This window comes from Scyliorhinus torazame, chromosome 4, assembly GCF_047496885.1.
Source record: "Scyliorhinus torazame isolate Kashiwa2021f chromosome 4, sScyTor2.1, whole genome shotgun sequence".
Classification (NCBI taxonomy): domain Eukaryota; kingdom Metazoa; phylum Chordata; class Chondrichthyes; order Carcharhiniformes; family Scyliorhinidae; genus Scyliorhinus; species Scyliorhinus torazame.
In genome coordinates this window covers 243,907,358-243,923,089 of record NC_092710.1, presented here as the reverse complement: position 1 = coordinate 243,923,089, position 15,732 = coordinate 243,907,358, and the positions used below count along the sequence as shown (strand labels likewise).

The window sequence follows — 15,732 nt, the reverse complement described above, 5'->3', positions numbered from 1 at the left end:
CCAAGGAACTGTTCAGTTGCTTAAAACTGAGAACCACCAATGCCTTCCCGAATCTTCCAGCACTATGTTAACTTTCGCCTCAAACTCTTAATGGAAGAAGTTGCATGTTATACCCGTGAGTTACCTGAGGCAATTTTAATTGAAGAAATGGCTGTGATTTACTATTATTGTCTTTAAATTCAAGCCTGTGTTCTCAGGAGTTTAATGAACAATTCTTTTTGAACTTGTATTTTAATAGTTATCACATAGTGATTGTATAGTTGCACGATGCTCCACTTCTCCAGCTTCCACCCGAAACACATTAAAGAAGCCATCCCCGATGGACAAGCCCTCCATACACACAGGATCTGCTCAGACATTGAAAGATGTCCTCGTACGAACGTGATATGGTGCTCAACTCATCGATCGACAATTCCAATGCAAAAAACGCACCAACCTCCTCAGAAGACAAACATGGGATACAACCGGCAGAGTACCCTTCATCATCCAGTACTTCCCTGGAGCGGAGGAACTACGACATCTTCTTCACATCCTTCAACACGTCATCGATGAAGACAAACATCTTGCCAAGGCCATCCCCATACCTCCAATACTTGCCTTCGAACAACCACGCAACCTCAAAAAGACCATTGTTTGCAGCAAACTACCCAGCCTTCAGGAGAACAGCGAGCACGACACCACACAACCCTGCCATGGCAACCTCTGCAAGACGTGCCAGATCATCGACCTGGGTACCACCAATACACATGAGAACACCACCCACCAAGTACTCCAAACAGGTACATACTCATGCAACTCGGCCAACATTGTCTACCTCATATGCTACACGAAAGGGTGTCCCGAGGCATGGTACATTGACGAGACCATGCAGATGCTACTACAACGGATGAACGGACATCGCGCAACAATCACCAGGTAGGAATGTTCCCTTTCAGTCGGGGAACACTTCAGCAGTCAAGGGCATTCAGCCTCTGATCTTCGGGTAAGCGTTCTCCAAGACGGCCTTCAGTATGTGCAACAACGCAGAATCGCCGAGCAGAAAGTGATAGCCAAGTTCCGCACACATGCATACATTCTCAATTGGGACCTTGGATTCATGTCGCATTACATTCATCCCCCATCATCTGACCTGGGTTTGCGAAATCCTACCAACTGTCCTGGCTTGAGACAATTCACAAATCTTTAACCTGTGATTATCCCTCTCTGCAGTCGCTCCGTCTAGACCTGTAAAGACTTAATTACCTGGAAAGACTCGCATTCAAAGTATCGTCATTGACTTTGTCTGTATATATGTTTCTGGAACCCACCTCTTCATTCACCTGATGAAGGAGCTGCGCTCCGAAAGCTAGTGATTCGAAACAAACCTGTTGGACTTTAACCTGGTGTTGTAAGGCTTCTTACTGTGCACTTATTTTAGCCCTAGTTCCAATATTCAAGAAAATTCAGATGCAGACAAATAAAATAGTTTATTGTCTTAACAGGGCGGAGGAGTGCTGGTTTGAGTAGGTAAATTGTAGGGTTGGGACTATTCCCACAAATCTCTGCAATTGTGATTTTTACCATGGCAGGTAGCTCATTTTAATACTTTACAAATCTCACAGACAATAATTTAGTCAACTTCAAACTTGCAACACCGATGCCTAGGGCAAAGGATTCATAAATGTGTCAAGTTACCATATTCATGGTTGAGTTTTACCAATCTATGAAAATTCTGTCAATAAAGGAACCATTAGCTAAGGTTGTTAAGTATGGAAAAGTGTGAGGTAATGCATTTGGGGAGAGCAAACAAAGCAAGGGAATATTCAATAAACGGGAGGATATTGTGAAGGGTTGATGAAGCGAGAGGAGACCTTGTATGTTTCAGGTCTCGGAAGGTGGTAGGACAGCTGGAAAAGGTGGTAAAGAAAGCATATGAAATGAGCTATGAGGAGAGATTGGATAGGTAGGGTTACTTTTCTTGAAATAGAGGAGGCTAAGGGATAAATAACCTAATTGAGGTGTACAAAATTATGAGGCGCCTAGATAGGGGAGACAGGGAAGACCTATTTCCCCTCACTAAGGGGTCAATTACCAGGGAGCATCGATTTCAGGTGATTGGTAGAAGGATTGGTGGACAGATGAGGAAAAACATTTTCATCCAAAGGACGGTGAGTGTCTGAAATTCACAGCCCAAATTGGCGGTTGAGGCTAAAACGCTCAACTCATTCAAAAGGTAGCATTGTGGATACCACAATTGCTTCACAGCTCCAGGGTCCCAGGTTCGATTCCGGCTTGGCTTACTGTCTGTGCAGAGTCTGCACATCCTCCCCGTGTGTGCGTGGGTTTCCTCCGGGTGCTCCGGTTTCCTCCCACAGTCCAAAGATGTGCGGGTTAGGTGGATTGGCCGTGATAAATTGCCCTTAGTGTCCAAAATTGCCCTTAGCGTAGGGTGGGGTTACTGGGTTATGGGGATAGGGTGGAGGTGTTGACCTTGGATAGGGTGCTCTTTCCAAGAGCCGGTGCAGACCCGATGGGCCGAATGGCCTCCTTCTGCACTGTAAAATTCTATGAAACTCTATGAAAAGGTACCTGGGTCTGCACCTGATATGCTGTAACCTGCAAGCCCAAGGACCAGGTGCTGGAAAGTGGGATTGAAACGAACGACAAGCTTCTTTTTCTTCTTTTCTTTTTTGTTGGCTGGCGCAGGCATGATGGGCTGAATGGCCTCGTTCCGCACCCTCCCTTTTCTACGCTTGAACTCGTCAGTACCATTTAATTCCATGTAAACTGTGCTGAAATATGTTGGAATAATAATCTGCTCATTTCCATTCACAAATAGGGAGGGTAAACAAGGAGCAGCTGGCAGGGTTAACCAGGATTGTGTATAAGCTGCCAGAAGTGGAAAGCCTACTCCTCCAGGCTCAACTTGATCAGTCAGCAGTAAAGGTGGAGCCCAAAACTGCTGTCTTCATATTCATTAAGGTAATGTCTCTTCAGAAACAGAGGCAGGGAATAAAATATTTTCCTCGCACAGAGGTTGTCCCTGATCTTTAAAATCCTGTTAAGCATACTTTGTACAAATCATGCTCATTTTGTGCAGCGCCATAATCATTATTGTAAATATGAATTAGTTCTCAATTAACTGACCTGACTAAATAAAGGTGAAATAAATTTTTTAAATGTGGAGTTATGATCTCGTCACCTTGTCCCGCAAGCAATTATTTCTACATGTAAAGGTTAGAGTGGTGACTTCTTGCTCCTCTTCACTGAAAACAAAAACTCTCTTACAAGGGACCTTACTTGGGGCTGGGAGAGGGAGCAGAAGTGGAGAGCTGATTTTAGGCAGGAAACCGGGACGTATGGGTTTCCCAGGTGCCCTGCTAATGTTTTTGTTTTGCATTTTTTTCAACAGGTTCTCCTCCCGACAGGCAGCCTCATTGACAGGACTGTTGGGCGGAAAAACAGCAAGGGTGCAGGTGAATCTGGCATCACAGATAGGGATGGGGACATCGCGGAGTCAGTGGAGTCGATTGGTTCTTCTCCTACTCACCTCTGTTATTACGTTGGTATTCCCCGTGCTCGGGAATGCTGACATCAGTGAGTTAAGAATAAAGATGTTGTCAGTATGAAGATTATGCAGCATCCTTTTTCTTTTATAAATTTAGAGTACCCAATTATTTTTCTTTTCCAATTGAGGTGCAATTTAGCATGGCGAATCTACCTAATCAGCACATCTTTGGGTTGTGGGTTTGAAACCCATGCAGACACTGGGAGAATGTGAAAACTCCAGACAGAGAGTGACCCAGGACCGGGATTCGAACCGGGTCCTCAGCGCCACAGTCCCAGTGCTAACCACTGTGCCACATGCCGCCCTTACAGATATGCAACGTCCTTAAAAGATTTTAATGACTGACCTACCTCATGAGAACAGATTGGTCACCCACTCCCCAACCCGCCTCTGTAACAAGGTTTGAAGCTGTTTGTTTACAGGGGAGGTGTTGGTGTAATGGTATTGTCACGGGACCAGTAATCCAGAGACCCAGGGTAATGTTCTGGGATCCTGGGTTCGGATCCCACCTTGGCAGATTGTGAAATTTGAATTCAATAAAAATCTGGAATTAAAAGTCCAATGACGACCATAAAACTATTGCTGATTGGCGTAAAAACCTATCTGGTTCACAAATGACCTTCAGGGAAGAAAGTCTGTCGTCCTTACTCGGTCTGGCCTATATATGACTCCAGACCCACAAGCGATGCGGTTGACTCTTAACTTCTCCTGCCCCCCCCCCCACCCCCCTGAAATAGCCTAGCAAGCCACTCAGTTCAGGGGCAATGAGGGATGGACAATCAATGCTGGCTGAGCCAGTGATGCCCACATCCCCAAAACAAATTTTTATTCAATCAAATTTGAGAATTTTAACATTTTTACCTTCTTGGCCTCGACCCATGAGTTATCCTCTCTTAGACCGCCGGTAGTGCGACTTAGGAAATCGACAAATGGCTGTAAAGAAGAGCGAGTATATTAGCACCTGTGTTGGTTACTTGCTGCAGAGTGGCTTCAGTAGAGTCTGGAGCAGACTAATGCTTCAAATTTTGGAACAATGTGCTGGGGAAACCTTACATCGAGAGAAATAATAAAAGTGTATAGACCCCTTATGGATTTTGTTAATGATGGTATTTCCCTTTTTACTTAACAGATCTGCCAATTTATTTTATAAATGGTATTCGGCAGAGATGAAACTTATACTTCACACCATTTCTATAAACATTATTTAACATTTGGATCAGTATCATGACATCAACAGTTCTTCTTTTAAAGAAGTTACAATTTGCAATATCAAATTGCTTTTATCTCATTTTTCTGTGTTTTGTAAAGAGCTATTCTTTTATACACGTAGTCAGATCATATTTGTAAATCCTATTTACTCATGTTTTCTGCAGGCAGTTGGGAAGACTTACACTCAGTTACAAACTCTAGGAGACAAGTCTGCCTTGGTGTCAAAAGCTTTGGATTATGTAGGTGACATACTGAAGTACACTAAGCCATATTTAGCTAACAAAGGGCTACCTGATGGTTTGCAGTTGATGTACTGGACCGTTGGTAAGTACCTTCTCATTTCAGAGTGATTTGTAACATAAAAATATGCAGAAATTACAATGTGGAACTGGATCACTCAGTCTATCAGTGCATTTTTCTGTTTATTCCCCCCCACCGTGGGCAGCTAGCATAGGTGGGCAGCACGGTAGCATAATGGCTAGCACTGTTGCCTCACAGCTCCAGGGTCCCATGTTCGATTCCTGGCTTGGGTCACAGTCTGTGCAGAGTCTGCACGTTCTCCCCGTGTCTGCGTGGGGTTCCGTCAGGTGCTCCGGTTCCCTCCCACAAGTCCCGAAAGACGTGCTTGTTCGGTGAATTGGGCATTCTGAATTCTCCCTCTGTGTACCCGAACAGGCGCCAGTGTGTGGCAACTGGGGGATTTTCACAGTAACTTCATTGCAGTGTTAATGTAAGCCTACTTGTGACAGTAATAAAGATTATTATGACAATAGGGCGGGGAAGTGGGCCTAGATAGGGTGTTCTTTCAGAGGTTTGCTGTAGACTTGATCGACCGAATGGTTTCCTTCTGCACTGTAAGGATTCAATTGTTCTATGGTTAAGTTTGATTCGGGCAGGATCTTTGTGACAAGGAAATCTAAGCTTCCAGTGCTAGAATATTCCTCTTAAACCTGGATTTTAGACCTGTTGAATATGAAACTTCAGTGTGTAATCCTTTGGCCAAAGAATACTGGTTAAAGTGAATCTACTGTAACATGATAGGGAAGGTAAGAAATGTCATGCAGTACACTTCACCATAGTGTGTGATTTATGACATAAGATGGCACAGTGGTTAGCACTGCTGCCTCAAAGCACCGGAGACCAGGTTCGATTCCGACCTCGGGTGACTGTCTGTATTTGGTTTGCACTTTCTCTCCGTGTGTGTGTGGGTTTCCTCTGGGTGCTCCGGTTTCCTCCCACAGTCCAAAGAGGTGCAGGTTAGGTGGATTGGCCATTTTAAATTCCCCCTTTGTGTCAAAAAGGTTAGTTTGGGTTACAGGATAGGGTGGGGGAGCGAGTATAGGTAGGGTGCTCTTTCAGAGTGTTAGTACAAACTTCATGGGCTAAATGGTCTCCTGCACTGTAGGAATTCACCGATGTGTCACATCGGCGTCAATCATACCTTAAAGGACCAAAAATATTATGGGTGACAACTCATTTGTCAGTTCAAAGGTTTTGTTTTAAATTAACTCCTTCCTCGATGGGTAGAGTCAAAAAGAGAAGTGTATCTTTGCATTGAATCAGAATCTCACACGACAGGGGTCTCGCTTGCCAGCTGGAGAGCCAGTGAGAACCCCACATCACCTCCTTTCTGGAAGATCCGCTGAAGTGTACCAATCAGGCAATTGACTGGGCAACAGTGGGCATTGATCCTTTGGGGAGGGAGGAGGGGTGGAGATCCCACCTCCCAATGCTGCCGGCGAGAGAGAGGCTGGTAGCTGTGCATTGCAGGCAGCATCACCAGCGGAGCATTGGTAGCTGCCAGAAATGCACCCAACTGAGGCTCTGGATCGTCACGGGACTCAAACTGCAGGCGAGTGGTGGTAGGGTGGGGTTACGGGGTAGAGAATTCATTAGCAAGAGTATGGGGCTAGCTCCTTTTGATGCTGCCCTACGTGGGGTTAAAAGGAGTAAAGACCCGGTGGGGTTCCTCCGATGGACCTATTGGGGTCCTGCAAAGGACCTCTTACTTTTCCCGGCCTCTTACTTTTCTCCCTCCCCAGATAAAAAGAAAAGTACAATGTTAAAGTAAGACTGAATTGTGGACCTGTTTACATATGCAGTGTCTTAACAGCATTAATTCTGAAACTGTATGCTATCTAAATCTTTAAAGCATAGTCTGTACCGATAAATATCTTTGTAGTTTGAGAGAATTTCTGTGAATTGGATAAATTGTTGGAATGAAATTGGGTTTGTTTAGCAGAAGACTGATTAATGGTCTTTGGAAAAGCAGGGTGGAATGAAATGATTATAATACTGCCACTACAGTCCTTAAGGTTGAATATGATGTGAAGAGATTTTCCACAATTACAAATTGTGCACTGCGGGATGCTGTGTACGTTGTCGAGCAGAGATCATTGCACTGTTGTACTCAGATCATGTCAGCTAATGTTAATGATTTTATTTCAGGTAGTGCAAGTCGCTTATGAAATGACCATCGCCTTTGACAGCATTCCACTTTGATCTTGTGTTTGTTGTTAAAACCACTTTGTTATAGATTGAGAACTTTCATCTCCAAATGAGAGCAGAAATCTGAATAGGTAGCTGAGCTGGGGGAGGAAAAAGTGTCAGCTGCAGCGAAAAGCACATTTATGAGATAAAAAGAACATCTCTTTATTCCTTTGTGCAAAGAAAGGAGAAAAAAATAAATAAGCCCCATTTACCTTGCACTGGACGTGACCCAAATAAATTCAGATCTGTTTATTTCTAGCCTTCAGTATTCTACCTTATTTCCAAAGAGCTTATTTGGATAATTATGCGCTTTTCAAAAACTGCTGTTTTCTAAAATAAAAAAGTCTTTATTATAGATTTTGCTTCATGACCATGAGAATCTTTGAGCTGCACTAATTAAAGCACTGTGAAATGGTTGAATGTTACAGGGTCATTTACAATATTGAACTTGAATTCTCATGTCACCTGATCCACTCTAGTTTTGCCATACAATTAGTGATTTTATTGAAAGTTTGAATTGAATTACATCCTCACAGTTGGGCTAGTGTTATTGAGGAAGACCAGGTTGAATGTGACTCATTGAATGTGTAACTGACTGACAAGCGCCACTAACATTAACAGGCCAAATAGGCTTTTTAACACTAAAATATACATAGTCGGTGCACAAGAATGCATTTCCATCCATTTGAATGTGGTAATCAACAAAACTAAATCAACATTGATTGTAATTACAATGCATTAGACCAGATTTTGCAGTAAGTGGTGAAACGACATTGCGGATTTCCTCTGTCAATTTTGAATTTGGCGCCAAGTCAAAGTGATGACAACAGTGGTGTCATCAAACAGAGTGAGCAGCCAATCACATTGAAGTGTTCTCATAGTCAGCAAACCAGAGGTGACATGCACTGATTATCCTTCATTTTTTTTGCATGTTGTAGAGAGTAAAATAAACGATTGGGGCATGCTCATGGGATGATGGTGGAAGCAGAAATCATAACCTATATATTATTTTAAAAATATTGGGTTTTTGTTAATCAAAAAAGGAGAAATTTTGCATTCCTCAAAAAAATTAAAATTTTCCGGGCGAGTCAAGGTTTTCAATATCAATTATGACATTTAATACTCTTTAAAAATCCATTTATAAAAATGTGACAATGGAATGTGTACATTGCTGGCAAGGCAAGAATTTGTGCCCATCCCTAATTGCCCTTGAGACTGTGACAGACACCTTCTTGAATCACTGCAGCCACGTCATGTAGGTACACCCAAGTGTTGTTAGGGAGAGAGTTCCAGGATTTTGACTCGGCGACAGTGAGGTAATGTTGATATAGTTCCAAGTTGAGATGTGCCTTGAAGGGGGGCTTGCAGGCAGTGGTGTTCCCATGCACCTACTGCCCTTGGTGTTTTAGGTGGTAGAGGTCCTGAATTTGGAAGATGTTGTTGAAGGAACCTTGGCAGTTTGCTGCAGTGCATCTTGTAGATGGTATGTATTGCTATCACTGAGGTGGAGGGATCGAATGTTTAAGGTGGTGGAAGGGGTGCCAATCATGTGGGCTGCTTTGTCCTGGATGGAGTCAAACCTCTTCAATGTTGTCAAAGCTGCACTCATTAAGGCACATGGGGACTATTCCATCACCTACTTGATGTGTGCCTTGTAGGACAGGCTTTGGGGAGTCAGGAGGTGAGTTACTCATCACAGAAATCCCGGCCTCTACCTACTCTGGTAGCCACAGCGTTTATATGGCTAGTCCAGTTCAGTTTCTGCTCAATGGTAACCTTCAGGATGTTGATAGTGGGGGAATTCATCAGTGGTAATGCCATTGAATGTCATGGGGAAGCTGTTAGCTTCTCTTTTCTTGGAAATGTTGTTGCCTACCATTTGTGTTGTGCAAATATTACTTACCACTTATCGGCCCAAATCTGAATGTTGTCCAGACCTTGCTACAAAGAGATATGGAACGCTTCAGTTTCTGGGAAATTGCGACTGGTACTGATCACTGTGCATTCAGCAGCAAACATCCCCAATTCTGATCTTATATTAGAGGGAAGCAACTCAAGATGTCTGTGCTTGGACACAACCTAAAGAACTACAGCAGTGATGTCTTGAGGCTGAGATAATTGTCCTCATTCGACAAGGTGTAACATTTTCAAGCATTTTTACAGCAAGACAAATAGTATAAAAGGGTAAATTCTTGTCAGCTCAGTGCTTTCTATTTGATTGCAATCTGCAGTCTTTAACAGAGCATCTTACGGCGAAGCATACAATCAGGAAGAAGGCGGCAAATGACATGCATAGGCAGTTGGGATCAAGTGGATCCTTTGAAGAGTATAGGACTTGTTTGAGTAGAGTTAAGAGAGCAATCAGGAGGGTAAAAAGGGGACATGAGATTGCCTTGGCAGATAAGGCAAAGGAAAATCCAAAGGGCTTTTACAGATACAGAAACGGCAAAAGGGTGACTAGGGAGAGGGTCGGGCCTCTTAAGGATAAAGAAGGTCATCTATGTTCCGAACCACAAGGGATGGGAGAGGTCCTAAATGAATATTTCTCGTCAGTATTTACTGTTGAGAAAGACACGAATGTTAGGGAAATTGGGGAAACAAAAAGTGATATCTTGAGGAGTGTACATATTACAGAGAAGGAGGTGCTGGAGGTATTAAAGCGCATCAAGGTAGACAAATCCCTGGGCCCTGATGAAATGTATCCCAGGACATTGTGGGAGGCTAGGGAGGAAATTGCCGGCCCCCTAGCTGAGATATTTAAATCATCGACAGCCACAGGAGAGGTGCCTGAAGATTGGAGGACAGCAAATGTTGTGCCCTTGTTTAAGAAGGGCTGTAGGCATAAGCTCAGGAACTACCGACCGGTGAGTCTTACTTCTATAGTGGGTAAGTTGTTGTAAGGTATTCCGAGGGACAGGATCTACAGGCATTTAGACAGGCAAGGGCTAATTAGGGAAAGTCAGCATGGCTTTGTAAGGGGAAAGCCACTTCTCACAAATTTGATTGAGTTTTTTGAAGGGGTAACCAAGAAGATCGATTAGGGCAGTACAGTCGACGTTGTCTACATGGACTTTAACAAGGCCTTTGACAAGGTACCGCATGGTAGGTTGTTGCAAAAGGTTAAATCTCAAGGAATCCAGGGCAAGGTAGCCAGTTGGATGCAAAATTGGCTTAGCGACCGAAGCCAAAGGGTGGTTGTGGAGGGTTGTATTCAAACTGGAGGCCTGTGACCAGTGGTGTGCCTCGGGGATCGGTGCTGGGTCCACTGTTATTTGTGATATATATATATATATATATATATATATATATAAATGATTTGGATGAGAATGTAGGAGGCATGGTTAGTAAGTTTGCAGATGACACCAAGATTGGTGGCATGGTGGATAGTGAAGAAGGTTATATAAGATTGAAACAGGGGGGGCGATTCTCCGACCCCCCGCCGGGTCGGAGAATCGCCGGGGGCTGGCGTGAATCCCGCCCCCGCCGTGTCCCAAACTCTCCGCCACCAGAGATTCAGCGGGGGTGGGAATCGGGCCGGTCGGCAGGCCCACCCCCGGCGATTCTCCGGTCCGCGATGGGCCGAAGTCCCGCCGCTGTCAACCCACGTCAGCCGGCGTGGATTGAACCACCTTTCGAACGGCGGGACAAGGCGGCGCCTGCGGGCTCCGGGGTCCTGGGGGGGCGATCTGGCCCCGGGGGTTCCCCCACGGTGGCCTGGCCCGCGATCGGGGCCCACCGATCCGCGGACGGGACTGTGCCGTGGGGGCACTCTTTTCCTTCCGCCTTCGCCATGGTCTTCACTATGACGGAGGCGGAAGAGACCCCTTCCACTGCGCATGCGCGGGGATGCCGTGAGCAGCCCCTGACACTCCCGCGCATGCGTCGCACGGCAAAGTCATTTCCGCGCCAGCTGGCGGAGCGCCAAAGGCCTTTCCCGCCAGCCGGCGGGGTGGAAATCACTCTGGCGCGGGTCTAGCCCCTCAAGGTGAGGGCTCGGCCCCTCAAGATGCGGAGAATTACGCGCCTTTGGGGTGGCGCGATGCCGGACTGATTCGCGCCGTTTTTGGCGCCAGTCAGCGGACATCGCGCCGATTGCGGAGAATCCCGCCCAGGATCTTGACCAATTGGACCAGTGGGCCGATGAATGGGCAGGACCTATTCAGTTAATGATAGGGAGTTGGGGACAGTTACAGAACAAAGAGATCTAGGAATAAAGGTCCATAGCTCCTTGAAGGTGGAGTCGTAGGTGGACAAGGTGGTGAAGAAGGCATTCAGCATGCTAGGTTTTATTGGTCACAATATTGAATACAGGAGTTGGGATGTCTTGTTGAAGTTGTACAAGACATTGGTAATACCACACATGGAATACTGTGTTCAGTTCTGGTCACCCTAGTACAGGAAGTATATTGTTAAACTAGAAAGAGTGCAGAAGAGATTTACGAGGATGCTACCAGGACTTGATGGTCTGAGTTATAAGGAGAGGCTGGATAGTCTGGGACTTTTTTCCTTGGCGAGTAGGAGGCTTAGGGGTGATCTTCTAGAGGTCTATAAAATAATGAGGGGCATCGATAAGGTAGATAGTCGACATCTTTTCCCAAAGGTAGAGGAGTCTAGAACTAAAGGGCATAGGTTTACGGTGAGAGGAGAGAGATACAAAAGAGACCAGAGGGGAAATTTCTTCACACACAGGGTGGTGAGCATCTGGTGCTGCCAGAGGCAGTGGTAGAGGTGGGTACAATTTTGACTTTAAAAAGCAGTTAGACAGTTACAGGGGCAGGGTGGGTATAGAGGGATATGGACCAAATGCAGGCAAGTGGGACTAGCTTGGTGATAGAAACTGGGCGGCATGGACAAGCTGGGCTGATGGGCCTGTTTCCATGCTGTAAACATCTATGACTTTAATTGTGCAAAAATAATAGGAATCAAAATATGTTTTATCTTTTCAAAAATATCATTGTTGAGAGGAATTTTTTTTAAATGTACTCGAGTTGGGAATTATGATAATTGGAATTCATTTCAATGATGGACATTAATCTCGTAAGAACTTACTGAATTCCTGCATTTAAAATTTTTCTGAAGTGGTGTAGCAATGTTGAATGTTTTCCAAAGCATATGAACCCCACTTTATTTTCTTTCTATCCACAGGTTGTATTGTCAAACATTGGGCACTGATATTGGCCACTTCAAAAGCTCAGCAGCTCCTGTTCCGCATCATTGATTGTCTGCTGTTGCCGCATACCCTGTTTCAACAGGACAAAGGATTGCCCCCAGCAATGCTGTCTGCCATCCGAGATAACTTGTCTTTGTATCTGCAGGTGAGCACTGTCAGTTTGGAATATTACCTTTGGAATATCATGAGATTTTACCTCCCTCTCTCTCTCCCCACCCCCTCCCCCTCAACAACAAATGTTCTTCTATTGTTGGGGTTCTGACTGCTATTTTTTACTTCAAATCTCAATGTCTTTTGCGTTATACAGGACTGAGTGATGCAGTTGAATCCTGCACTTACCCTGTTGTTAATGTTACTGCGAGGGAGTGAATATTCACTCTAGTCATACAGCAACCTACCTAGCTTTAGTAGAACAATGCCATTCTATAGGTTCTGTAGCAGCAATCATAGATTCATAGAATTTACAGTGCCGAAGGAGGCCATTCGGCCCATCGCGTCTGCACCTGCTCTTTGAAAGAGCACCCTAGCCAAGCCCACACCTCCACCCTATCCCCATATCCCAGTAATTGGGTGGGATAGTGGATTATAAGAGCTACTATTTGTAATGATATTTTAGCCCGAACATGGAAAATGCCACAAGACTCTTGCAGAGGGGAAATGAAAAGCCCCTGTTCTTTGTGGAAACTGGGTGTTGTGACTAAAGCCTAGTTTGGCTCTTGGGAGGCTTTTAAGGACAAGAAAGGAGATAAGGTGAGGTGGCAGAGTGATTTTTTAAATTTTTTTTTATTAATTCGCAGAATGTGGGCTTCGCTGTCGAGAGCAGCGTTTGTTGCCCATCTCTAATTGCCCTTGAGAAGGTGACAATGAACTGCCTTCTTGAACCGCTGCAGTCCCTGTGGTGTAGGTACACCCACAGAGCTGTTAGGGAGGTAGTTCCAGGATTTTAACCCAGTGACGGTGAAGGCACAACGGCACGGTGGCACAGTGGTTAGCACTGCGCCTCATAGAACCAGGGACCTGGGTTCAATTCCAACCTTAGGTGACTGTCTGTGTGGAGTTTGTACGTTATAATAATGTTTATTGTCAATAGTAGGCTTACATTAACACTGCACTGAAGTTACTGTGAAAAGCCCCTAGTCGCCACATTCCGGCGCCTGTTCGGGTACACTGAGGGAGAATTCAGATTGTCCAAATTACCTAACAGCACATCTTTTGGGACTTGTGGGCGGAAACCGGAGCACCCGGAGGAAACCCACGCAGACACAGGGAGAATGTGCAGGCAGTGACCCAAGCTAGGAATCGAACCTGGGACCCTGGCGCTGTGAAGCAACCGTGCTAACCACTGTGCCACCGTGCCACTTCACCCCTTGCCCTATGGTAAATTGTGGATTAGAACCATAAAACGTCCTTGAAAGCTGTCAGCCCATCAATGTTATTCATGGGAGGGAAACTTCCATCTCTAATTGTTTGAGCCTAAAAGACCGCAGCCCAGTCTACATTACATACTTATCTCCTGTGACATCCATGCCACAGGAATCTGGTAATAAATATGACCCTGACAGTGTAATTTATGTTCTAAGGACCAAAAAGAACTCAGGGCGGAAAATTCATTCCAGGCGATGGCACAAAACAAGGTTATCAGAGTGGTTGTCTTACATACATAGTGTCTGATATTCCGTCCCATTGCAGAACTGAGTGTCATACGCTGCGTCTAATAGGCTGCGGTGCCAACTATGCCTGTGTTGTGTTAATGTTTTAAAAATTCAATTGCCAGAATTCTGCGTTGCTCGGGTGCGCCCACACCTGACCTGGAAGCATGTAAAAACGCGCAAAAAGACGTCGGGCGCATGGCCTGGCATCATCCTGTCCTGGCATCATCATCCTGGTCGGCTTGTACACGCGCATGTCCGAAGCATGCCCAACACCAACACGCAGGCAAATTACCCCATTACAAGGTCAACTGAATGCAATTTTATGTGGTCCATCTACTTTCATGGTTGGTGGGCAGGCCAATTTTCCAGACAGCCTTAGAGTTCTCCCCGTGTCTGCATGGGTTTCCTCTGGGTACTCCTGTTTTCTCCCACAGTCCAAAGATGTACAGGTTAAGTGGATTGGCCATGATAAATTGCCCTTAGTGTCCAAAAGGTTAGGTGGGGTTACAGGGATATGGTGGGGGAGCCGGCTTGGGTGGAGTGCTCCGTCAGAGGGTTGGTGCAGACTAGAAGGTCTGAATGGCCTCCTTCTGCATTGTAGGGATTCTATCACAGGTCGGCGCAACAGCGAGGGCCGAAGGGCCTGTACTGCGCTGTAATGTTCTATGTTCTATCTGATATTTCCAAATCAGGATGGTGGTGGTGTTCCCATGTGTCTGCTACTCTTATCCTTCCAGATGCAATTGGTCATGGGTTTGGACGGTGCTGCCTGAGGAGTGTTGGTGAGTGCCTGCAGTACACTTTGTAGATGGAAACACGGCTGCCACTGTGCGTCGGTGCTGGAGAGTATAAATATTTGTGGATGGGGTGCCAATCAAGCAGGCTGTTTTGTCCTGGATAGTGTCAAGCTTCTTGAGTGTTGCTGGAGTTTCACTCATCCAGGCAGGTGCAGAATTCTATCACACTCCTGACTTATGCCTTGTAGATTGTGGACAGGCTTTGAGGAGTCAGGAGGTAAGTTACTCGCCGCAGAATACATAGCAAAGTGAATACTAGTAATGGATTGAAGGGAAATTGATACAAAGGTCAGCAGACCGAGAGAAGAGCATGCAACAGACAAAATTGAAGTATATCTAACCATCTTCAGCCAGAAATCCGAGTGGATGATCCATCTCGGTCTCATCCGGAGGTCCCCAGCAGCCGAGATGTTAGTTTTCAGCCAATTCTATTCACCCAACGTGATATCAAGAAACTGCTGAAGCCACTCAATACGCCAAAGGCTATGGGCCCTGACAATATTCCGGCAGTAGTACTGAAGACTTGAGCCCGGAACGTGCCGTGCCCCTAGCCAAACAGTTCCAGTACAGCTACAACACTGGCATCTACCCGGCTATGTGAAAAATTGTCCAGGTGTGTCCTGTACACAAAATGCAGGACAAATCCAACCTGACCAATTACCGCCCTTTCAGTCGACTCTCCATCATCAGTAAAATGATGGAAAGAGTCATCAACAGTCCTGTCAAGCGACACTTAATCAATAAATTGCTCACTGACACTCAGTTTGGATTCTGCCAGGGTCACTCAGCTCCTGACCTCATTACAGCCTTGGTTCAAACATGGACTAAAGAACTGAACTCCAGAGGTGAGGTGAGAGTGACAGCACT

The 15,732-nt window shown here is 45.4% G+C and overlaps 1 protein-coding gene across 2 annotated transcripts in view; it reads left to right on the top strand.

Annotated features, from left to right (window-relative positions):
- The window catches only part of mms22l (MMS22-like, DNA repair protein), a 228,555-nt gene that overhangs the window by 186,816 nt on the left and 26,007 nt on the right, over positions 1-15,732 (top strand). For both annotated transcript variants that reach the window (XM_072499582.1, XM_072499581.1), the window contains 3 exons: positions 2,819-2,961; positions 4,921-5,080; positions 12,392-12,561. In XM_072499582.1, coding sequence (XP_072355683.1) covers positions 2,819-2,961; positions 4,921-5,080; positions 12,392-12,561 — 473 coding nt within the window. The remainder of the gene's footprint in view (positions 1-2,818; positions 2,962-4,920; positions 5,081-12,391; positions 12,562-15,732) is intronic.